The 25,458-nt window shown below is 41.7% G+C and overlaps 1 protein-coding gene and 1 long non-coding RNA gene across 4 annotated transcripts in view; one reads left to right on the top strand and one right to left on the bottom strand.

The window, feature by feature from the left end:
- b4galnt4b (beta-1,4-N-acetyl-galactosaminyl transferase 4b) overlaps positions 1–25,458 on the top strand; it is a 151,269-nt gene that overhangs the window by 118,686 nt on the left and 7,125 nt on the right. Inside the window, exons 11-16 of the mRNA XM_022665248.2 lie at positions 1,582–1,725; positions 4,267–4,376; positions 6,139–6,239; positions 6,920–6,993; positions 8,594–9,866; positions 12,224–12,600. Coding sequence (XP_022520969.2) covers positions 1,582–1,725; positions 4,267–4,376; positions 6,139–6,239; positions 6,920–6,993; positions 8,594–9,866; positions 12,224–12,600 — 2,079 coding nt within the window. The remainder of the gene's footprint in view (positions 1–1,581; positions 1,726–4,266; positions 4,377–6,138; positions 6,240–6,919; positions 6,994–8,593; positions 9,867–12,223; positions 12,601–25,458) is intronic.
- On the bottom strand, positions 13,352–24,678 carry LOC125787159 (uncharacterized). Of its 3 annotated transcripts, XR_007429102.1 has the most exons (4): positions 24,564–24,678; positions 24,025–24,130; positions 18,686–18,791; positions 13,352–13,434 (listed from the first exon to the last, which is right to left on the bottom strand). It is a non-coding gene; the product is annotated as an uncharacterized LOC125787159 (long non-coding RNA). The 3 variants fall into 3 exon arrangements; XR_007429100.1 differs by having other exon boundaries at positions 24,025–24,678; XR_007429101.1 differs by lacking the exon at positions 13,352–13,434 and adding an exon at positions 13,722–14,044 and having other exon boundaries at positions 24,025–24,678.

Here is a 25,458-nt window from a genome sequence, read left to right as displayed (position 1 = left end):
AACCAGGGTTTTGGCTTAAGAGAAATTAACTGATTGCTGTATCATTCTCGGTATCCGGGGTTTTGGATAAACTGATACAGGTTGATTGTCGTATTATACATGGCAACCATGGTTTTGGCTTAAGTTAAATGAACTGAATGCTTTATTATACTCAGCAATCTGAGTTTTTTCATTAGTGAAAAGGGGTACTTGCCATATTATACTCAGCATCCGGGGTTTTGGTTTAAATGATACCAGACTCGGGACTAGATTCAAACTGATGCATCTCAGGCTCAGTGTTTAATATTAAGCCCAGAAATAACCTGATTAGTTTTTGCTATGTGGGATTTGTCTGGGTATTAGATAAATAGAAATATAATAGTTTAATTTTCCTGTTTGTTCCTTTATATTTTCCTATTTTCCTTATCTGCACTCACACATGTTCACCAACCCCCACGTTACCCGCTGTGGGCATCGGACCATGCAGTTACACTGAGCTCACGCCCGCCATTCAGCTTCACCTTATTTATAAAATTATCTCAGTCTAACGCATTTTTCTCTGGTTTTTTATCACAAGCTGAAGTTAACAAGCTGAGGGAGAGAGGGACGAGCGTTAGCTAACACAGCCTCGCCCTCCCTCGCTGTGTATATGTGTAGTACACTGTCCCCATCATTAATCACCCAGACTCCTCCCCCAGAGACGACTACACACACACACACACACATAACACACACACACACATATACATGCGGACAATCGATCTGACTAATTAAAGTGTGTTTCTATCAGCAGCCAGTCAAGCAGACACTTGTGAAAGCTCTCATAACACCAGGAGATAAACCTTAATGAACGGACACGTCTCTCTCTCTTTCTCTTTCTCTCTCACACACACACTCTTACATCCTGTGCAAGGCTTGTCATGATGCTTATTGCTATCTTACACCCCACCAACAGTCTGGAAATGAGGTGTGTTCAGGTACATTTCTGGAGTTTTATCTTGTTTATCTTGGTAACAGAAAACACAGGAGCTCCACTGACTGAATACAACCTAGACAGACGCCAACAGTCAGACGTTCATCACTATCTCGGTAACACAGGCGCTGTGCCGAGCCGAGCGTACACCCCCACTTATTACACACACATGAACACACAGCAGCACAAACCCAACTTTTACATCAACAATAAACAGAATAGTAAATAAAATAACATTGCTGTTCCCGTAAATGAGCTGCTGGAGCTCCTTCACAGCGTCAACCAGCAGCTCAGTTTCCTCTGCTGAGAAGAGTTTGTTGGACACGTCCAGGTAGCTGCACCGTTACAATAGCAATCCACCAAAGTCAGATTAAAGTCATTATAATGAACAGCAAGTCTCGGAAACAATGTGGACCTGAAATCTGGACATTCTTGAGCGAGATCCAGAGTAAATATGCAAAAATAAACACATTCAGATGTAGTGGTGTACAAAAATATCAATATATCAAAGTATTGCAATATTTTATTAATTTTGCAATACTGTACTGATTTTCACAGAAAAAAATTTTAATGATTAGTTTTAATGATTAGTAATGATTAGTTAATTTTTTACATAATCTCTCCATCAGACGAGTCCAGCCTGAAGATGAACAGTGTGAAGCACATCCCTCAGACTTTGGCCAGTCACACACTCTCTCTGCAGGAACCCCGTGGTACCGACACACACTCCGCCGACATGCTCAAACCAGACCCGCGGGACTCTTTCTACAAGAGTGAGTGTTCTTCAGGACCTTATTTATAATAAAATATATTTATTTATATATATCTACTCACTGTACAACATACAAAGTGTCTGAGCTCAAATTAATGAAGTGTTTTTTTCTGAATAAAACTGCAAAAATACTCAATTACCTCAATTACTCAACTGTTTTGAGTTAGGCGAAGATCTGTGGTCATTTGTACAGTGTGTTTAGAATAGAATTTATTATATTTCTTTTTATTTCTTTATGTAATATGAACTCAGTAAACATAGAATTGAGTCTTAAGAATGTTTAGCAGTTTTTTAGTATTACAAAAATAACGTTCCAGGAACGTTCTTACAACATTTAAGATAAAAATGGTATCTAATCAATCAATGAATCAATCAACATTTATTTAAACTTGGAGAACATTAACATGTTCTCCAATGTGCAATGTAGCTGAGCCAATACATAAGAAAAGGATTGTCAAAGGTTTTTTTTTTTTACATTTTAAAATAAGATACAAACAATTAAGACAAAAATAATAATTTAGAAGGAATTATAAAATCATAGGTAAAAAAAATTAAAGGTAATAAAAACAAAAAGAATGTGAGTACAGATGAATAAATAAAGCTAAGAACATAACGAGTAAAACAAATAATAATAATAAGCAATAACTAAAAACTATAAAAAGAAACTATAAAGAAACTTTAAAAGGAAAGATAACAGCTAAAATAAAATAAAATGTAAAAAGTTAAGAAAAAAATAAAATAAGACCAAAAACAACTTAAAAACATACCATAAAATTATTAAAAAAATTCAACCAATCAACCAATAACATACCCAGCTAATAAATACTAACATTATAGAAACTTTAAAAGTCTCCAAACATTTCCAAAACATAGAAATCCTACAAAAAAAAACATTCAAAAACACAATCTAATGCTTTTATACGCTTTTGCTTTTGTGCTCTTGTATTTAAACATAGCCTATTACAATTGAAATATACCATAGTTGTCATAAGTTGTATTTAAGTATGTATTAATAGTAATGCTAAAAGTATGTACTTTTCCATGTTAAATATACTTTCAAAAAATATACTTAAATGCATTTTTCTTTTACAAAAGTTGCCACAGAAGATCAATGGGATTTAGGTCTTTTAGGACTTTGACTGGATTATTCTAACACATTATATTCTCTGATTTAAACTGTTCCACTGTAGCTCTGGCTGTATGTTCAGGGTCATCGTCTTGCCGGAAGGCAAATCTCTGACAGGTTTTCTTGCAGGTTTTTTTTTGGTATTTACTTTGCAAAGCCACTGTATAGATATCAGAAGAAGTTTATGTTCTGATTGAAAGGATTGTGGTAGTTTTAGAAAAAATTGCTTTTTAAACTGTATATTGTATTAGTGTTTAATTATTGATTTTAAACTTGTTTACTTCAGTTTCCTCAGTGGACACACAGTTGTTTGTCCATTACGGTTCACCACAGGCTGAATTACCATATCCTCACCACACTGCTGAATACTAACTCAGCACTAATACTGAATAAAGATGCAGGTCTGTTCTCACCCCGCGTCCGCTGAGGTTTACACCAGACTGCATACATACTAATGCGAGCTCAGACACGGGCGTGGGCATGGGTGCCGGTGCGATTTTGAGTTTCTGGGTGTGTTTTATTATAATAATCCAGTTATTTTACACACTTTGTGATGGACTGAAATCTCAAGATCCTGACTTACAGTGGAACAGCTCAGGGGCTTTAGGCTTAATTCTTAATTAAACTTTTTTATATCTGATACAATTTTCTCGAATGTGTTCACGCAATAATTTGCTTTATTTTATCTACCAAAGATAATAATAAAATGCTAATTAAAACAGCAGTATCTACAAAAACTGTTCAGAATACTTAAGTGACAAAAGTATTGGGACACAGGCCCATTTATTCCCCCCAACACTTTGACATTAAAAAGACAAGAAAAAAATTAAAGAGCTGTTCGTTGAAACTACGTATAAAATATTTTAACAGTGAAAGGTAAAACAATGTCTTATTTATGGGGTATAGGAAAATATTTATATTTTAAATAAGTGTTTAGCTTTACTTAATTATTTTTGTACACGTAGTGTACTGTTATTCATTTTAATTAAAACGTCCAGGTAGCTGCACCATTAAATCGCATAATAGCAATCCACCAAAGTCAGAGCTCACCTGACTCTTAAAGAGAATGATGAGCAAGAGACACTCTGATTGGTTTATTTCACGTAACACTCAAAATATAAAAAAACACCCATGATTAATTAAGAGAATTAGTACATGGCTTTTGCTTTGCGTTTCAAGCCAAGGAAAGTGTACTTTTCCTGTCATTGCAATAGCAAAGACACACTGACACGCCCTTATCAAGCTGCATGGTGCACAGTTAATGCTTCCCCTACAGAATGCTAAAATAGGGCCAGATACAGTTTTGCCAAAGCATTAACACAACACAAATTAACTTTTTAGACATTACAAATATGTTAAAAGCAATAAAATAAAATGTATTTGTTGAAACTCATCTGCTGCATTCTCTCCTCTCAGTCCCGATGATCGACGCCTCCAGGCTGGAGAAGGTGCTGCCGTCCTGCCTCTACTCGCCCACGTATATAGTGAAGGATTTCCCCATCGCTCGCTACCAGGGCCTGCAGTTCGTGAGTAACACTGAATCTGAATCAGCTCTCCATGAATACAGAATCCTCAATACTCAGCTTTACTCAATACTCAGCTTTACTCAGTACTCAGCTTTCCTCAATACTCAGCTTTACTCAATACTCAGCTTTACTCAATACTCAGCTTTACTCAATACTCAGCTTTACTCAGTACTCAGCTTTCCTCAATACTCAGCTTTACTCAATACTCAGCTTTACTCAGTACTCAGCTTTACTCAATACTCCGCTTTACTCAATACTCAGCTTTACTCAATACTCAGCTTTACTCAATACTCAGCTTTACTCAATACTCAGCTTTACTCAGTACTCAGCTTTACTCAATACTCAGCTTTACTCAATACTCAGCTTTACTCAATACTCAGCTTTACTCAGTACTCAGCTTTACTCAATACTCAGCTTTCCTCAATACTCAGCTTTCCTCAATACTCAGCTTTACTCACTTCAGTTTAGAGATTCTGACCTTCATATATCCAGAGAAATGTGTTAAAATGCATAAATGTGCCTGAATGTAACCACTGTACACTGTAAAAAATACTTATCAATTTAATATTAGTGATGAGTTTATGGGTTGTCAGCCTTTCAACTCATTAACTCAGGTTTTATAGTTTAATGAATTTAAAACTATAATTTGTAGCTCACAGTTATCATTTACTGCATGGATGAGTTTAACTTATGCATAAAAAAACTGATTATCTTAAGCCCTATCCGGACAGGATTAGTTTCTCAGGGGGTTCTGGGGTAGTTTTCTCTTTTATGGGGGTTTTTATCCTCTGTGATTTTATTCCTGCCCAGAATGATCATGTAGGTGTTTTCCTCTTTTTCTCTTATCTACTGTTTTTCTCTGAACTCTGTGCTCCTCCGGTAATTTTAGTCCCGTCCGGACGCACATCTCTGAGTTTCGTCTCCTCGCCTTTAATAAAATATATATTTGTCCACTGCCGCGCACCGTACTTACACTTTGAGCTCCACGTTAAAAACACAACAGCGAGTGGAAATGAAGGAGCTACTGAACGCTGCGATGTCATGTGACCGAGAAAAAAGCCTAAAAACTCACTGGTGCTCCTGTTTTTTCAATTGAAGTCCGGATGCAGTTTTATCAGTTTTATCACTAAAGAGTAGAAGTGTGAAATACTTTTTTTACTCATAAAACTATGCAGAAATCTCTCTCTACAGAAACTTAAATAACTGAGGTAGTTTCCCCTTGTAGTTGGTTTATCATTTGATGAGTTTGTTTATTGAGTCCACTGTAGTATTTATATTATTATCTAGGTAATAATTCAGATTAAACTGCACCTGAACAGCCGTTTAGCTCAAACCTGAAGAATATATTTACTTGAATACACTTGAATTGCTAAGATGAAAGAACATGTATTGTAGTACGTAGTAAAATCAACTTGCAAAAGTTGAAGTAAATAGTAATTCCATTTTAATTTAACATAAAGCTTTAAAAGTTTTTGAGATGGAGCTGCTGATATTTTTTTAATGTAGGCCTGCATGTTAGTGTGAATTAAGTGTGAGTTATTAAGTGGATCATTTGTCTGGCCAATCTGCGATTAAAGCTTAAAAACAGCGAGGAATGTACCGTAATATTGGACTGGATTCACTGCTAAAGTGAACGATTAACGCCACCTCCACCTATTGGACATTACATACATTACATACTAGATATTACACCTTAAGTGAAATATCTTATATAATTGAATATAATATAATGATTTCAGGTTTGTTTTCTCTTTCCTTTCAGGTGTATCTTTCCTACATTTATCCCAATGACTTCACCAGACTCACTCATATGGAAAGAGAGAACAAGTGCTTCTACAGGGAGTCTCCTGTCTACCTCGAAAAGTAAGATTCTTAATTTAGGGCGTGTCAGTGTGTCTTTGCTATCGTAACGGTGGGAAAAGTACACCTTGAGCGGCTCAAAACGCAATGCAATATCATGTACTAATTCTCTTTATTAATCATGGGTGTGGTTAATTTTGGACGTAACATAAAATAAACCAATCAGAATGTCTCTTACTCATCATTCTCTTTAAGAGTCAGGTGCGCTCTGACTTTGGTGGATTGCTATTGTAACGGTGCAGCTACCTGGACGTGTCCAACAAACGCTTCTCAGCAGAGGAAACTGAGCTGCTGGTTCACGCTTGTTTATTATGTTTATTGTTGATATAAAAGTTTGCATAGCAGCCAAAAGACACCGCTATTGGTTTATGCACTGCAGCACATTAATGCCAAGATAGTAATGAACGTCAGTGGAGCTCCTGTGTTTTCTGTAAAACAAAATGTACCTGAACACACCTCATTTCCAGAACACCACGCCCATCAGTGTAGATATATTCAGAAGATCTGCTGCTGTTTAAACGACTCAGGCAGAATGCGGGAAAATAGACTGTTGTTGGGGTGTAAGATAGCGATGAGCATCACGATGTGCACTGCACAGGGTGTAGTTTTATTTTTTTTGCATGATTAGTGTATTATCACTGTTGGTTTGTGTGTGTTGAGATGTGTGTGGTCTATCTGAACAGGTTTGGTTTCTATAAATACATGAAGATGGATGAAGATGAGGACGACAGGCCTGCTTTCTTCCCGAATCCCGACGGTGTGTTTTAACACACAGATAACACACACACACTCACACACACACACTCACTCACACACACACACAACATCACAGCAGTTCCTTCATCTTATCCAGGCCGATCACAGCGCCGTCAGTAACGGACGAGACCAGCTGTGTTTATTATAACTGCCAAAATTACTGTGTTTATGTACATGTGGGTGTAAAAGCATAACATTATGACCACCTCCGTATTTTCTAAACTCCTTATACTTTATATTTTCAGCTAATCTTACAGTTCACTCTGTAGCTGTATAATAATTACAGACAGATTTTTAACAGTGAGTGTAAAATATCAGACTAATCAGTCAGAAACATTTATAAAGCACTGGAGACCCAGACTTGAGTAAAAGTATAAGAGACAGATACAACATTTTAGTATTTTAGTACAGCAGTGAAAATAGCTCAACTTTGTTACTAACAATCTCTGATATTAGGTGAATGTTACTTAAACGTTGCTTGAACGTTAGTTGAGTGTTAGGGAATGTTAGTTAAATGTTAATTGAGTGTTAGATGAATGTTAGATAAACGTTAGGTATACATAAGTTTAAATGTTAGGTGAATGTTAGATCAAAGTTAGTTGAATGTTGGATGAACATTACTTAAACGTTTCTTGAACATAAAGTGAATGTTAGATGAAAGTTAGTTGAATGTTAGTTGAATTGTAGATAAACATTACTTTAATGTTGCCTGATTGTTATTTGAACGTTAGGTGAATATTAGCTGAATGTTAGGGGAATGTTAGTTAAACAGTAGGTGAATATTGGTTGAATGTTGCCTGGATGTTAGATAAACATGTAAGTGTTAGTTGAATGTTAGCTAAATGTTAGTTGAACATTAGGTGAATATTTCTTCGACATTGGGTGAATTTGAAGTAAAAGTTAGTTGAATGTTAGTTGAACGGTGGATGAACATTACTTGGACGTTGCTTGAATGTTATTTTAATGTTAGGTGAATGTTAGGTAAAAGTTATATGTTAGTGGAACATTGCTTGATCGTTAGTTGAATTTAGCTGAATGTTAGCTAAATGTTAGCTGTAAGTTAACATTACTTAAATGTTACTTGTACATAAGGTGAATGTAGGTTGAAGGTAGATGAATGTTAGTTGAGCATTAGGTAAACTTTAGGTGAACGTTAGCTAAATGTTAGATGATGGTTGGGTGAGCATCACTTGAACATTATTTAAAGATTAGTTGAATGTTACCTAAAAGTTACTTGAACAGTAGATGAACATTCCTTGAACACAATGTTATTTGAACGTTATGGAAATGTTAGGTAAATGTTAGTTGTATGTTAGGTGAATGTTAGTTGTATGTTAGGTGAATGTTAGTTGAGCGGTAGGTAAACATTACTTGAACGTTACTTGAACATTAGTTGTACATTAGATGAATATTAGCTGAATGTTATCTGAACATTAGTTGAATGTTACTTGAACATTGCTTGAACATTATTTGAACATTAGGTGAATGTTAGGTAAACTAGGTAAATGTAATTTCCGGTTGAGAGTAGGTTGTCTGCAGTTGGCTGCCCCTTCTCACCTAGAAAAATGTCAAGTTTCTTAGGTTTTTTTGTTTTTACTCAGATTTCTTGGAGGAGGAAGAGGGCGTAGATCCAGAGGAAGACTCGGCCAACCCCAGTAACCACCATGCCAGGAGCATCGCCAACCCGTCCAATCAGCCTCGCCTGTTTGGCACAACGTCAACCAGCGCAGATCATCGGATAGTCCGAGAGTCCAGAGGTCACGTCGTCTCGAGTTCAGAAGGCCGCTACGCTCAACTCACAACAAGAGAGAAACAACTCCAGAGTAAAGTTAGTAAAATAGAGCGTAGAGAGCGTGAGGACGGGTACGACGTGGACATCCGGACACGAGCTGAGGAGGACGAGGACGAGGACAGGGAGTCGAGGCATGGAGAACTCATTGGAGCCCAGCATGAAGCCCTGAATGAGCACAAGCTCAGCGCGGAAGTGGGCGATGACCCACAAATACAGGCCCACGTTTACGGACAGCGGCGGTCTTTAATGTGGATCCAAATCCAGAGTAACAAGGTCGTCCCTCTAAAACTGAGCAAAATGTCCCAGAATTCCCAACACTCCTCTTTGTACGCTTTGGCCAATCAGATCTTGAGCAATGTGGCTCATCCTGCACCCATAGTCTTGAAGGCCAACCAACAAGAGAAGGAGATTAAAACCAACAAAATCTATATTACCAGACCAAGACCTCCAAAAAGTGGCAGCAGTAGTGGCAGTAGCGGCATAAGTAGAAAACCAAGGCAGGTACCGAGACCACCAATGGAGGTGTTCCCTGGAGTGTTCCTGTTCCACACTGCGAAGGGCAAAAAGCTGGTAGACCTCAGTAACAGATGGAAATCGATGAAGGGTCGTGGTTCAATACCTTTATTTTTTCCTAGCTTGACTTTGACTGACCGTAAACCACCGACCCAGCTGGTTCCACTGAAGCACAGCCGTCCAATCGTACCCCTTCCCAATGAACAACCTGATGAACCTGAAGAGGAACCTGAAGAACCTGAAGACACGAGACAAAGCCCGCCCACAGAGATCCAGAGCACCAGGGCGTCGGACACGGCCGAAGAGTCTCAGCAGAGGAGGGTCCCCGATCCAGAAGAAGGGGGCGTGTCCCAGTACAGCTACGAGGACACGGAGCCGCGTCCTGGTGGGGCCGAGGAGGCCATCAACTGGCAGCGGACCTTCACCGTGAACCCGGTGGACTTCGAGCTGCTCCGCTCGGACTGGAACGACCTGCGGTGCAACGTCTCCGGGAACCTGCAGCTGGCCGAGAACGAGGTGGTGGATGTGCTGTCGCAGTATATAGAGCGCCTCAACGAACACAACGGCGGGTGAGTGGACTTTTTAAAATGTATTTTTATTGATTTATAATTAAATTGTCTTGGAAAATCTTTGTAATCTTCTTATTATTATTAATCTAATTAATCTAATTCTATAACTAATCTATTCATGTATTTTTAAACGCTACTCCTTCCACAACTTTTAACCTGGAAATGCAGAATTTTGCATGGGAACTATACTGAATTATGTAGCTCGTGTGCTACGTGGTAAGGTTTTCGTAAAACTAACAATTCTAGTAGTTTTTAGGGCCACTTTTGAAATTTTCTGGAAATTTCCCAGGAGAGGCAGCAGACAGATGGGCAATTTATCAATGTTATTAGCGCTCTTTTTCACGCCAACCTGCTTAAACTGATGTCTGTAAGTTTTGAGATTTGGGAAATTTAAGGCCCTCTCTGGTGAGAATGGGTAATTGCACCGAACATGCGGAAGAATCGTTTTAAACTGGGCAGGTAAATCTGATTCCAGGTTATGTTCGGTCAGGAGAGAGCGAGGGAATTGATTTTAGAGGATGTAAGAGAGTTATTATATACGCTTGTCAGTTTCGCCAGTATAAATGAGTGAACAACTGAGGTCTGAGTTTCCCCTTCTGAAGTCTCCATTGCTCCACCAGCCGCTCGCATCCTGTTGTACTCCCTCTCTCTCTCAGACTCCGGCTGCTGATGGAGAAACAGTATGACCTTCTGGACTATTTTTTAAATATTATTTTACTAGTCCTGAGTTTTTCGTTCTATTGTACAGCCCTAGTCATAAATATTTTGTAAGGAGCCTAAAGTCTAAAGTCATCCAAACTAGGAAGAAAAACATGTAATTACAAAAAAGTTTTAAACAAACCAGAATATATTTCATATTTTAGATTATTGCCCTTTTAATGTGTTTGAGAGCATCAGTTAAAGTAAAGTAGTGAAGAGGTAGAGTTACAGGTATACAGTGAATAGTGAATATTTGAGTAATGTTCGAATCCAAAGACCATTATAAACATTATAATGATAAAACTGGCACTCATCAGGACCACCCCAGGAAATAATGGAAGAGCGAGAGTTTTCTCTGTTGTACAGGATGAGTTTATCAGAGTTTCCAGCCTCAGAAACCACAAATTAACAAACAGTTCCTCAGATAAGAGCATCTAAATACTTCACAGAGTATTTTGGTTTATTTAACACTTTTAAGTTACTACATGATTCCTTATGTGAAAAAACATTTGTTTTTCTTTTTGTTGCATTTAAAAACACAACTAACAAGCAGGAAGTGTTACATTATTATGTCTTTACCGTATTTTATTCTAGTAGTGATTTTTATTGAGTGTGTGTGTGAGTACTGAAGATGTGTTGTTGCTCCTGCTGGGTTTGCAGCACAGTTATAGAGTTGGATCTTAATTCTAACCCCATTAATGCGCCGCACTGCATTCCCTCGCTGTTTACCCAACAAACCCCCCGTCTCAGCATGATTCCCATTCAGCGTTATACAGAGTTATACAGTGTTAATATAAAGAGCGGCAGCGCTGTATCTCCTCACACTTCCACACATTACACAACCTGAGGGAGGAGGGCTGGTGCTGATGCTGATACATCACTTTAATAATCCCTCTCTCTCCATCTCTCCATCTCTTTTGGTATTTCTCTCCCAAAAATAAAGTAGCTCACAAAATTATAGTTACAAAATAAATGTGAATAATTGAATAATAAACAAAAAATAGTCCAAATTAAAATAAATCTCTCGCTGATTTAAAAATGGTACATTAAAAACATATATGTATACTTTATATACATACTTTTGCAGTCCCTTCCAAAAGTATTGGAACTGTGAGGATGATTCCTTTATTAAGTTGGCTTGGAAAAGTATCTCAGGCGGTTCTTGGATCATTTTTAATAATGTGGTTTTTTTATCCTCTGTGATTTTATTCCCGTCCAGAACGATCATGTAGGTGTTTTATTTCTCAGACGTCCTCTGAGTAAATTACAGGCTGAATTATCTACTGTTTTTCTCTGAACTCCGTGCTCCTCCGGTAATTTTAGTCCTGTCCGGATGCACATCTCTGAGTTTCGTCTCCTCGCCTTTAATAAAATAGATATTTGTCCACTGCTGCGCACCGTAATTACACTTTGGGCACGCCACGGTTTCCACGGAGATCCACGTAACACAACAACAGCGAGTGGAAATGGAGGAGCTACTGAACACTGCAATGTCATGTGACAGAGAAAACCTAAAAACTCACTGGTTCTCCTGTTTTTTCAATGGCAGTCCGGATGCAGGAGTTTTATCACTGAGTAGAAGTGTGACATATAGTAGGAACTATACTGAATTACGTTGGTTGTTTCTGCTGTTGTGGTTGTCTTTCTCTCTCTCTCAGGATCTATACTCTGCTGCGGATCGTGAACGTGGAGAAGCGGAGGGATTCGGCTCGGGGGAGTCGGTACCTGGTGGAGCTGGAGCTGATGGAGGCAGGGAAAAGAGTGGTGCGTCTGTCCGAGTACATCTACCTCCTCCTGCACCGCGGCCGGCAGGACGACGGCGTGGGCAGCAGGGAGGCGTCCACTCCTTCTGCTCCGACAGCACCCTCTAAACCACCCCATTCACCTCCTCAACCACCCAGCAGCAGCATCAGCAGCTCCAGCGCCCAGTCCCGGGCCTCAACAGCCTGGGGAAGCCACTGGCTGAAGCCCCTGCTGTGCCAGCCTGCCATGCTGCAGTGGAGGCACGACGTCATGGTGCACTTCGTGGTGCCAGGTAATGATGGGTTCACTGCCCAGTTCACTAGAACCTTATATTTATCTTATCTTTATTTAAAAAATACTGAAAATGCATTTTTTCTAAATACAGTACCAAATTTAAAAGTTTGAACACAGTTTTTTATTATTATTTTAAAATGTTCTGTATTGTAGATACTAAACGCATTCAAACTATGAGGAAAAACACATGAAATTATTTTGTAAAACAAAAAAGTGTCAAACAAAACAGAATATGTTTTATATTTTACATTCTACAACGTAGCTCCTTTTGCTTAGATGATCAGTTTTACACACCTCTGCTGTATTTTATCAGTCTTGTACTGTGTATATATGTAACTAAAATTTTTTAACTAATTTTTTTAAATTAAGAAAAAGTACCAAGATAATAGAAAATCATGACTGACTGATAAGTGGTTAAAATCAACTAATTACTTTTAGTTTTTTTAATTAAGATTTTCTTCTAAACATCAGAATTAACACAGAAATATGTAAAACAGAAAAGTAAAAATATGAGAATATTGTAATGGTAATGAAATTTATATAAATTATAAAAATAACTTAATTATATAAAAAAATATGTAAATTATATAAAAAAACTAAATTTAAAATAAATTTCCTTTGTGATCATGTGATGAGGTAAGAAGTCTCCCTCATCACCAAAGCTGTTGCCAGAGTTTTAATATTCTGTAAAGACAATTGTTTTAACAAACACAGGGAGATACTTACCTGAGAAGGGGGTTCCCAAGGACTGGCAGCCATTACAGTTCCTCTTCTTGTACTAGCCAGAAGGGCCCATGGCAGTGCAGGAGAGAGGGGAGCTGGAGTGAAGAACCTGAAAAAGAAAAAGACTAAGTTAATTAAAAGGAATACTTACCGGTAGATGTTGTGATGAAATGGCCATTTTAAACCTGTGTGAGAATATGTGCACATTGTAGAAAATGTTAATGTTTGTATGCATTTAATTAGGATGTTTTAACCCACCTGCTGAGATTTGGTTTAGCCCGGGGCGGGGCTTCCAGTATTTAAAGGGGCAGTAAGTTAGAGTGGGGGAGCCTTTTTTTCTCATTGTGTAACTGACTGCTGAAGAGTTAGTAAGCTCAGTGAAGTACTGTCCTGAAGCCTAGGCACAGTATTTATTTGTAGGACTGCTGTTCAATGCTAATTAGCATTATAGTCCTTTAATTTGCATTGTATTTTTTAATTCTTTATTTTCCTTTTTTCTTTAATTACACTTTTTTTGAATAAATTCTGCACTTTGAACTTACCTGGAGGTATCCTTTGATCTTGGTGTGGTGGATTCCGATCTCCTACCTTGGCGCTTTCCACACGTAAATCCCTAAGTTCCCCTGGCTTCACACACCTTCCAGTGGAGAACTCTTACAGATGGTGGCAGTGGTGTAGAAACGTGAAGGCACGGCAGCACAGACATCCCATCAAACAAGCTACAACAGAAACAAGAGGACGTCAGTAGATGCCAACACTGAAGAACCAGTCACAAGACCAAAGTGCAAGATGCCTCCTAAAAAAAGTTCAGCTTTGCAAAGTGCCCACCAAGATGAGCTGCGTGAACCTGTTGATGAGGACCATATGCAAGAATCGGCTGCCAATGCTGATGTAAGCATGGAGCAGTTATGCACCATGTTTCGGGACTTTGTTCGTGTGCAGCACGAAAAAGACGAACAGTTGCAACGTGATGCAGCCAAGCAGGAACAGAGATGGCGCTCACTGCAACATCAGTTTGGTTTGCTGCAAGAAGAGATGAAGTGGAGCCAGAGAGAAAGAAGACAAGACGTGAGTGAAAGAGAAGGCACAACAAGCCTCACAAGAACGCAGATCCTGAGAAGCCGAAATGAGACACCAAGATTGGGTCAAGAACCACCTGTGCCGGCCCAAGCAGCAGTGGCAGCCCAAGCAGCAGTACCAGCCCAAGCACTACCAACGCCAAGAATGCCAACGCTTAAAGAAACAGATGACGTTGAGCACTTTCTCACCATGTTTGAGCGGCTGGCTCAAGCAGCACAATGGCCGAGGGAGATATGGGCATTTCACTTGGTCCCGCTGTTAGAAGGCAGAGCAAGGGCAGCATATGTGGCCATGGACGGAGAAGACGCCTGTGAGTATGATAAGGTCAAAGAGGCCATACTGAAGAAGTATGAAATAAACAAAGAAACTTACAGACAGCGATTCCGGAGCAACACAGTGCGACAAGATGAAACCCCAAGAGAGCTCTTCACCAGACTGAAAGGTCTCTATATGAAGTGGATGACGCCGGAAGAGAAGTCAAAGGAGGACATTGGAAATGCCATTGTGCTCGAGCAGTACCTGAGGATGCTGAAACCAGAGCTGAGGAGCTGGATAACAGAGCGCAGTCCAACATCGGCAGACCGGGCTGTGGAGATGGCGGAGTCGTTTGTTGCTGCTAGACAAGCTGAGGGTGAATTCCGGTTCGGGAACTACTACGAGCAACGTCGTCAGACTTTTCCCAGTAAGTTTGGGGGTGGAGCTGGTAGTGGTCCTAAGCTGCAGTATACCAAAGTAGCCACACAGGGTAACTGGCGTGATGGCAAAAACAGTGATAAAGTCACAGTAAACAGTAGGCGTCTGGCTGAAGGATCGTTAAGGTGCTTTAACTGTGACCAGGTTGGCCACAAAGCAAATGTATGCCCCAAGCTTGAGAGTAGCCACAACAGATTATGTTACATCCCTAAAAAAGACACATGTAGTGAACAACTTGAAATCAATTCCGACAGCGTAGTACCTGTAAAAATAGGTGGGAAAAAATTCAAAGCCTTAATAGATACAGGTGCTAGCCAAACTATGATTTCCACAAGATGTTTACTAGACACAGTGCCAAACTACGCCGGAAAAATACTGGTAAAATGTATACACGGCGATGAGCAGGTTTACCCAACAGCTGAGGTCAGCATAGAAATCAGTGGGCAGGCTTATATCCTAAGAGTAGGGGTTATGCAGAGCTCACCGTATGCTGTAATTCTAGGTAGAGACATACCAATTTTGGTGGACCTCCTAGCGGAGCAACAAAATAGAGCAGATGTGCTGGTAGCAACTAGGCTACAAACTAAACAAGGAAAAGCTCAGGAAGAAGCAAAATCTTTGCTTAAAGAAATGCCATGTAGTGAAGTGGTAAGGACCAAGAAAACTAAACAACAAAAAAGACAGGACAAAGTAAAAGGCACAGTACTGGTCGAAAATCTAGAATGTCCAATTACCGGAACCGAAATTTTACCCAGCAATATAGCACAACTTCAGGGCCAGGACGAGTCACTTAAACCCCTGTTTGCAAAATGTACAAACAATAGTACAACAGGTAAAACTGACAGTGGTCTTCTTGTAAAAGAAAACATTCTTTACAGGGTAAAAGGTGATTATGAACAACTAGTGGTCCCAAAAACTCTGAGGCAGCAAGTAATTAAATTGGCACATTCAGAACCATGGGCAGGTCATTTAGGACATGCAAAAACCCTAAGCCGAATTGCGCGCAGGTTTTACTGGCCTAGTCAACATCAGGATGTAGCAGAGTATTGCAAAACGTGCCCCGAATGTCAACTAACATCACCATCAAAAAAATCTGACAGAGTACCCATGATTAACCTACCCATAGTAGAAACACCTTTCTCACGTATAGCTATGGATATAGTTGGGCCGTTACCCAGAAGTCGAGCGGGTAACCGCTATATTTTGGTCATCTGCGACTATGCCACCCGCTATCCTGAAACATTCCCCCTGAGGAAGGTCAAAACACGGCAGTTAGTTAATGCACTAATTCAACTAATCTCCAGGGTAGGAGTACCTAGGGAAATTCTGACCGATCAGGGCACCAATTTTACTTCCAAGCAGTTTAAGGAAGTGTTTGCACTACTAGGCATAAAGGGCATAAGGACCACACCATATCACCCCCAAACAGATGGTCTCGTTGAACGCTTCAACAAGACACTGAAAGGCATGCTGAAGAAGTTTGTGGCAGACACAGGGGCTGACTGGGATACATGGCTCCCATATCTTCTCTTCGCATACCGTGAAGTGCCACAAGCATCCACTGGGTTTTCCCCTTTCCAGTTGCTTTATGGGAGAGAAGTGAGAGGCCCACTTGATGTCCTGAAAGAAGCATGGGAGGGTGACAACACTGACCAGAAACTGAACTGCTTGTCTTACGTCCTAAAGATGAGGGAGAGAATGGCGTCATTGACGGAGATGGTTCGCGTGAACATGGAAAAGGCCCAGCAAAGACAAAAGACGGGGTACGACAGAGCAGCAAAGAACAGAGAACTGGTACCAGGAGAAAAAGCTCTTGTTCTGTTGCCCACGTCAGAATCAAGTCTTCTGGCCAAGTGGCAAGGGCCTTATGAGGTTCTGCAGCGAATTGGCCAGACGTCATATGAGCTGCTTCTCCCTGACAAGAAGAAGAAGAAACAGGTGTTTCACATCAACATGCTCAGGCAGTGGAGAGAGCCCAAGGGGGTTGTCACTGAGCAGATGTGGATAAGAGCTGTTGAGGATGAGGAAGAAACCAAAGAGCAGTACTTCCCAATGAAAGGTGGGAGCACTTCACCACTGGACTTGTCACACCTCAAGCCGAAGCAACGTCAGGAACTGGAACAAGTCATCCCTTCAGGTCTCTTCAGAGAAGAGCCAGGCAGGACCGACATCATGCAGCACAACATCCGTCTGCTGAAAGAAGACCCCATCAGACAGACGAACTGCAGGGTGCCAGCACGCCTGATTCCAGACCTAAAGAAGGAAGTGAAGACAATGCTGGAGCTAGGTGTGATCGAGCCATCAAGGAGCGAATGGTGTAGTCCTGTGGTGTTGGTCCCAAAAAAGGACGGTGGTCTTCGATTCTGCATAGACTTTACCAAGGTGAATGCTGTGTCGGCTTTTGACCCTTACCCTATGCCAAGAGCTGATGAACTGATAGAGAGGCTGGGTAGGGCAAAGTATCTGACAACTCTTGACTTGTGCAAGGGCTATTGGCAAGTCCCATTGGCACCAGCAGCAAAAGAACTGACGGCATTTCGCACACCCAGTGGGCTGTACCACTTTTCTGTCATGCCTTTTGGTCTGCACGGAGCAGCAGCAACCTTCCAGCGGCTGATGGATGAGGTTCTCAAAGACACAGACAACTTTGCAGCTGCATACATCGATGATGTTGTCGTCTTCAGTGCGACCTGGGCTGAGCATGTACAGCATGTGGGAGCGGTGCTGCGAAAGATTGCAGATGCTGGATTGACGGCCAACCCTGCCAAATGTCATCTTGCACAGGGTGAAGTTTCATACCTGGGTTACATCCTAGGGGGTGGAGTCATTCGTCCTCAAGTGAGCAAGATTGAAGCAGTCAAAGCATGTCCTGCACCGAACACTAAAAGGAGGGTGAGGTCTTTCCTGGGTCTGATTGGATGGTACCGCCGGTTCATACCAAACTTCTCCAGTAGGGCAGCAGTGCTAACTGACCTGGTGAAGAAAGACAAGCCTCAAAGGGTGAAGTGGACAGAGGAATGCGAGACAGCTTTTCAAGATCTGAAATCTTGTTTGTGCCGCGAACCGATTCTGTGCAGTCCGGATTTTGAGAAGCCCTTCCTGGTGCAGACAGATGCGTCCGGTAGTGGACTGGGTGCAGTACTACTTCAAGGGGAGGAAGAGGACAGGAAGCCGGTCCTCTACATCAGTAGGAAGCTGTTCCCCAGGGAAATTAATTATTCCACTGTCGAAAAGGAAGCATTAGCAGTGAAGTGGGCACTGGACTCGCTGCGATATTACTTAATGGGTGCTGACTTCACGCTAGAGACTGACCACAGAGCACTGCAGTGGATGCAGAAGATGAAAGACAGCAATGCAAGGATTACGCGGTGGTATTTATCCTTGCAATCTTTCAAGTTCCGTGTGAGGTACCGCAAAGGGAACCAAAACGTGACAGCTGATTTCCTCTCTCGTCGCTCAGAAGAGTGACGATCTTAAGGGGGGGGGTGTGTGATGAGGTAAGAAGTCTCCCTCATCACCAAAGCTGTTGCCAGAGTTTTAATATTCTGTAAAGACAATTGTTTTAACAAACACAGGGAGATACTTACCTGAGAAGGGGGTTCCAAAGGACTGGCAGCCATTACAGTTCCTCTTCTTGTACTAGCCAGAAGGGCCCATGGCAGTGCAGGAGAGAGGGGAGCTGGAGTGAAGAACCTGAAAAAGAAAAAGACTAAGTTAATTAAAAGGAATACTTACCGGTAGATGTTGTGATGAAATGGCCATTTTAAACCTGTGTGAGAATATGTGCACATTGTAGAAAATGTTAATGTTTGTATGCATTTAATTAGGATGTTTTAACCCACCTGCTGAGATTTGGTTTAGCCCGGGGCGGGGCTTCCAGTATTTAAAGGGGCAGTAAGTTAGAGTGGGGGAGCCTTTTTTTCTCATTGTGTAACTGACTGCTGAAGAGTTAGTAAGCTCAGTGAAGTACTGTCCTGAAGCCTAGGCACAGTATTTATTTGTAGGACTGCTGTTCAATGCTAATTAGCATTATAGTCCTTTAATTTGCATTGTATTTTTTAATTCTTTATTTTCCTTTTTTCTTTAATTACACTTTTTTTGAATAAATTCTGCACTTTGAACTTACCTGGAGGTATCCTTTGATCTTGGTGTGGTGGATTCCGATCTCCTACCTTGGCGCTTTCCACACGTAAATCCCTAAGTTCCCCTGGCTTCACACACCTTCCAGTGGAGAACTCTTACAGATGGTGGCAGTGGTGTAGAAACGTGAAGGCACGGCAGCACAGACATCCCATCAAACAAGCTACAACAGAAACAAGAGGACGTCAGTAGATGCCAACACTGAAGAACCAGTCACAAGACCAAAGTGCAAGATGCCTCCTAAAAAAAGTTCAGCTTTGCAAAGTGCCCACCAAGATGAGCTGCGTGAACCTGTTGATGAGGACCATATGCAAGAATCGGCTGCCAATGCTGATGTAAGCATGGAGCAGTTATGCACCATGTTTCGGGACTTTGTTCGTGTGCAGCACGAAAAAGACGAACAGTTGCAACGTGATGCAGCCAAGCAGGAACAGAGATGGCGCTCACTGCAACATCAGTTTGGTTTGCTGCAAGAAGAGATGAAGTGGAGCCAGAGAGAAAGAAGACAAGACGTGAGTGAAAGAGAAGGCACAACAAGCCTCACAAGAACGCAGATCCTGAGAAGCCGAAATGAGACACCAAGATTGGGTCAAGAACCACCTGTGCCGGCCCAAGCAGCAGTGGCAGCCCAAGCAGCAGTACCAGCCCAAGCACTACCAACGCCAAGAATGCCAACGCTTAAAGAAACAGATGACGTTGAGCACTTTCTCACCATGTTTGAGCGGCTGGCTCAAGCAGCACAATGGCCGAGGGAGATATGGGCATTTCACTTGGTCCCGCTGTTAGAAGGCAGAGCAAGGGCAGCATATGTGGCCATGGACGGAGAAGACGCCTGTGAGTATGATAAGGTCAAAGAGGCCATACTGAAGAAGTATGAAATAAACAAAGAAACTTACAGACAGCGATTCCGGAGCAACACAGTGCGACAAGATGAAACCCCAAGAGAGCTCTTCACCAGACTGAAAGGTCTCTATATGAAGTGGATGACGCCGGAAGAGAAGTCAAAGGAGGACATTGGAAATGCCATTGTGCTCGAGCAGTACCTGAGGATGCTGAAACCAGAGCTGAGGAGCTGGATAACAGAGCGCAGTCCAACATCGGCAGACCGGGCTGTGGAGATGGCGGAGTCGTTTGTTGCTGCTAGACAAGCTGAGGGTGAATTCCGGTTCGGGAACTACTACGAGCAACGTCGTCAGACTTTTCCCAGTAAGTTTGGGGGTGGAGCTGGTAGTGGTCCTAAGCTGCAGTATACCAAAGTAGCCACACAGGGTAACTGGCGTGATGGCAAAAACAGTGATAAAGTCACAGTAAACAGTAGGCGTCTGGCTGAAGGATCGTTAAGGTGCTTTAACTGTGACCAGGTTGGCCACAAAGCAAATGTATGCCCCAAGCTTGAGAGTAGCCACAACAGATTATGTTACATTCCTAAAAAAGACACATGTAGTGAACAACTTGAAATCAATTCCGACAGCGTAGTACCTGTAAAAATAGGTGGGAAAAAATTCAAAGCCTTAATAGATACAGGTGCTAGCCAAACTATGATTTCCACAAGATGTTTACTAGACACAGTGCCAAACTACGCCGGAAAAATACTGGTAAAATGTATACACGGCGATGAGCAGGTTTACCCAACAGCTGAGGTCAGCATAGAAATCAGTGGGCAGGCTTATATCCTAAGAGTAGGGGTTATGCAGAGCTCACCGTATGCTGTAATTCTAGGTAGAGACATACCAATTTTGGTGGACCTCCTAGCGGAGCAACAAAATAGAGCAGATGTGCTGGTAGCAACTAGGCTACAAACTAAACAAGGAAAAGCTCAGGAAGAAGCAAAATCTTTGCTTAAAGAAATGCCATGTAGTGAAGTGGTAAGGACCAAGAAAACTAAACAACAAAAAAGACAGGACAAAGTAAAAGGCACAGTACTGGTCGAAAATCTAGAATGTCCAATTACCGGAACCGAAATTTTACCCAGCAATATAGCACAACTTCAGGGCCAGGACGAGTCACTTAAACCCCTGTTTGCAAAATGTACAAACAATAGTACAACAGGTAAAACTGACAGTGGTCTTCTTGTAAAAGAAAACATTCTTTACAGGGTAAAAGGTGATTATGAACAACTAGTGGTCCCAAAAACTCTGAGGCAGCAAGTAATTAAATTGGCACATTCAGAACCATGGGCAGGTCATTTAGGACATGCAAAAACCCTAAGCCGAATTGCGCGCAGGTTTTACTGGCCTAGTCAACATCAGGATGTAGCAGAGTATTGCAAAACGTGCCCCGAATGTCAACTAACATCACCATCAAAAAAATCTGACAGAGTACCCATGATTAACCTACCCATAGTAGAAACACCTTTCTCACGTATAGCTATGGATATAGTTGGGCCGTTACCCAGAAGTCGAGCGGGTAACCGCTATATTTTGGTCATCTGCGACTATGCCACCCGACTATTCCCCCTGAGGAAGGTCAAAACACGGCAGTTAGTTAATGCACTAATTCAACTAATCTCCAGGGTAGGAGTACCTAGGGAAATTCTGACCGATCAGGGCACCAATTTTACTTCCAAGCAGTTTAAGGAAGTGTTTGCACTACTAGGCATAAAGGGCATAAGGACCACACCATATCACCCCCAAACAGATGGTCTCGTTGAACGCTTCAACAAGACACTGAAAGGCATGCTGAAGAAGTTTGTGGCAGACACAGGGGCTGACTGGGATACATGGCTCCCATATCTTCTCTTCGCATACCGTGAAGCATCCACTGGGTTTTCCCCTTTCCAGTTGCTTTATGGGAGAGAAGTGAGAGGCCCACTTGATGTCCTGAAAGAAGCATGGGAGGGTGACAACACTGACCAGAAACTGAACTGCTTGTCTTACGTCCTAAAGATGAGGGAGAGAATGGCGTCATTGACGGAGATGGTTCGCGTGAACATGGAAAAGGCCCAGCAAAGACAAAAGACGGGGTACGACAGAGCAGCAAAGAACAGAGAACTGGTACCAGGAGAAAAAGCTCTTGTTCTGTTGCCCACGTCAGAATCAAGTCTTCTGGCCAAGTGGCAAGGGCCTTATGAGGTTCTGCGGCGAATTGGCCAGACGTCATATGAGCTGCTTCTCCCTGACAAGAAGAAGAAGAAACAGGTGTTTCACATCAACATGCTCAGGCAGTGGAGAGAGCCCAAGGGGGTTGTCACTGAGCAGATGTGGATAAGAGCTGTTGAGGATGAGGAAGAAACCAAAGAGCAGTACTTCCCAATGAAAGGTGGGAGCACTTCACCACTGGACTTGTCACACCTCAAGCCGAAGCAACGTCAGGAACTGGAACAAGTCATCCCTTCAGGTCTCTTCAGAGAAGAGCCAGGCAGGACCGACATCATGCAGCACAACATCCGTCTGCTGAAAGAAGACCCCATCAGACAGACGAACTGCAGGGTGCCAGCACGCCTGATTCCAGACCTAAAGAAGGAAGTGAAGACAATGCTGGAGCTAGGTGTGATCGAGCCATCAAGGAGCGAATGGTGTAGTCCTGTGGTGTTGGTCCCAAAAAAGGACGGTGGTCTTCGATTCTGCATAGACTTTACCAAGGTGAATGCTGTGTCGGCTTTTGACCCTTACCCTATGCCAAGAGCTGATGAACTGATAGAGAGGCTGGGTAGGGCAAAGTATCTGACAACTCTTGACTTGTGCAAGGGCTATTGGCAAGTCCCATTGGCACCAGCAGCAAAAGAACTGACGGCATTTCGCACACCCAGTGGGCTGTACCACTTTTCTGTCATGCCTTTTGGTCTGCACGGAGCAGCAGCAACCTTCCAGCGGCTGATGGATGAGGTTCTCAAAGACACAGACAACTTTGCAGCTGCATACATCGATGATGTTGTCGTCTTCAGTGCGACCTGGGCTGAGCATGTACAGCATGTGGGAGCGGTGCTGCGAAAGATTGCAGATGCTGGATTGACGGCCAACCCTGCCAAATGTCATCTTGCACAGGGTGAAGTTTCATACCTGGGTTACATCCTAGGGGGTGGAGTCATTCGTCCTCAAGTGAGCAAGATTGAAGCAGTCAAAGCATGTCCTGCACCGAACACTAAAAGGAGGGTGAGGTCTTTCCTGGGTCTGATTGGATGGTACCGCCGGTTCATACCAAACTTCTCCAGTAGGGCAGCAGTGCTAACTGACCTGGTGAAGAAAGACAAGCCTCAAAGGGTGAAGTGGACAGAGGAATGCGAGACAGCTTTTCAAGATCTGAAATCTTGTTTGTGCCGCGAACCGATTCTGTGCAGTCCGGATTTTGAGAAGCCCTTCCTGGTGCAGACAGATGCGTCCGGTAGTGGACTGGGTGCAGTACTACTTCAAGGGGAGGAAGAGGACAGGAAGCCGGTCCTCTACATCAGTAGGAAGCTGTTCCCCAGGGAAATTAATTATTCCACTGTCGAAAAGGAAGCATTAGCAGTGAAGTGGGCACTGGACTCGCTGCGATATTACTTAATGGGTGCTGACTTCACGCTAGAGACTGACCACAGAGCACTGCAGTGGATGCAGAAGATGAAAGACAGCAATGCAAGGATTACGCGGTGGTATTTATCCTTGCAATCTTTCAAGTTCCGTGTGAGGTACCGCAAAGGGAACCAAAACGTGACAGCTGATTTCCTCTCTCGTCGCTCAGAAGAGTGACGATCTTAAGGGGGGGGGTGTGTGATGAGGTAAGAAGTCTCCCTCATCACCAAAGCTGTTGCCAGAGTTTTAATATTCTGTAAAGACAATTGTTTTAACAAACACAGGGAGATACTTACCTGAGAAGGGGGTTCCAAAGGACTGGCAGCCATTACAGTTCCTCTTCTTGTACTAGCCAGAAGGGCCCATGGCAGTGCAGGAGAGAGGGGAGCTGGAGTGAAGAACCTGAAAAAGAAAAAGACTAAGTTAATTAAAAGGAATACTTACCGGTAGATGTTGTGATGAAATGGCCATTTTAAACCTGTGTGAGAATATGTGCACATTGTAGAAAATGTTAATGTTTGTATGCATTTAATTAGGATGTTTTAACCCACCTGCTGAGATTTGGTTTAGCCCGGGGCGGGGCTTCCAGTATTTAAAGGGGCAGTAAGTTAGAGTGGGGGAGCCTTTTTTTCTCATTGTGTAACTGACTGCTGAAGAGTTAGTAAGCTCAGTGAAGTACTGTCCTGAAGCCTAGGCACAGTATTTATTTGTAGGACTGCTGTTCAATGCTAATTAGCATTATAGTCCTTTAATTTGCATTGTATTTTTTAATTCTTTATTTTCCTTTTTTCTTTAATTACACTTTTTTTGAATAAATTCTGCACTTTGAACTTACCTGGAGGTATCCTTTGATCTTGGTGTGGTGGATTCCGATCTCCTACCTTGGCGCTTTCCACACGTAAATCCCTAAGTTCCCCTGGCTTCACACACCTTCCAGTGGAGAACTCTTACAGATCAGTAAGGTATAAAGTAAATAAAATATAAAGTAGGATCTATCTATCTATCTATCTATCTATCTATCTATCTATCTATCTATCTATCTATCTATCTATCTATCTATCCATCATAAAATAGATAGATAGAAAAATAAATCAAAGGAGGAACTAAAATAAAGCTAAATGATAAATAAAAGACAAAAACAATTACAATAAAGACATCATAATTTTAATTAATCATGTAATAAATTAAATAAAATAAACAACTAAAATAAATAGAATTTAATGATTAAAATGATGAATGAAAACAAATAAACAAATTAATAAAAGAAAATTACCCAAAACATTAGGTAAAGTAAAAGTAGCTAGAGACTAATAAATTAGGAAATTTAAATAAAACTCAAATTAAAATTGTGATTTTATGAAATAAGAGTGTTTTTTTCTGTATCATCACCTACAGAAACGTGTGTATCTCCTGCAATATGATGAGTATAGAGCAGTAATATGATAATACTGATGGTGCTGATGGTGCTGATGCTGCTGATGATGCTGATGGTACTGATGATGCTGATGGTACTGATGATGCTGATGGTGCTGATGATGCTGATGGTGCTGATGGTACTGATGATGCTGATGGTGCTGATGATGCTGATGGTACTGATGATGCTGATGGTACTGATGATGCTGATGGTGCTGATGCTGCTGATGATGCTGATGGTACTGATGATGCTGATGGTGCTGATGATGCTGATGGTACTGATGATGCTGATGGTACTGATGATGCTGATGGTGCTG

The sequence above is a fragment of the Astyanax mexicanus genome, chromosome 23 (assembly GCF_023375975.1).
Source record: "Astyanax mexicanus isolate ESR-SI-001 chromosome 23, AstMex3_surface, whole genome shotgun sequence".
Classification (NCBI taxonomy): Eukaryota; Metazoa; Chordata; class Actinopteri; order Characiformes; family Acestrorhamphidae; genus Astyanax; species Astyanax mexicanus.
The sequence above is the reverse complement of the archived record's forward strand: the minus strand, read 5'-3'. Positions and strand labels throughout refer to the sequence as shown.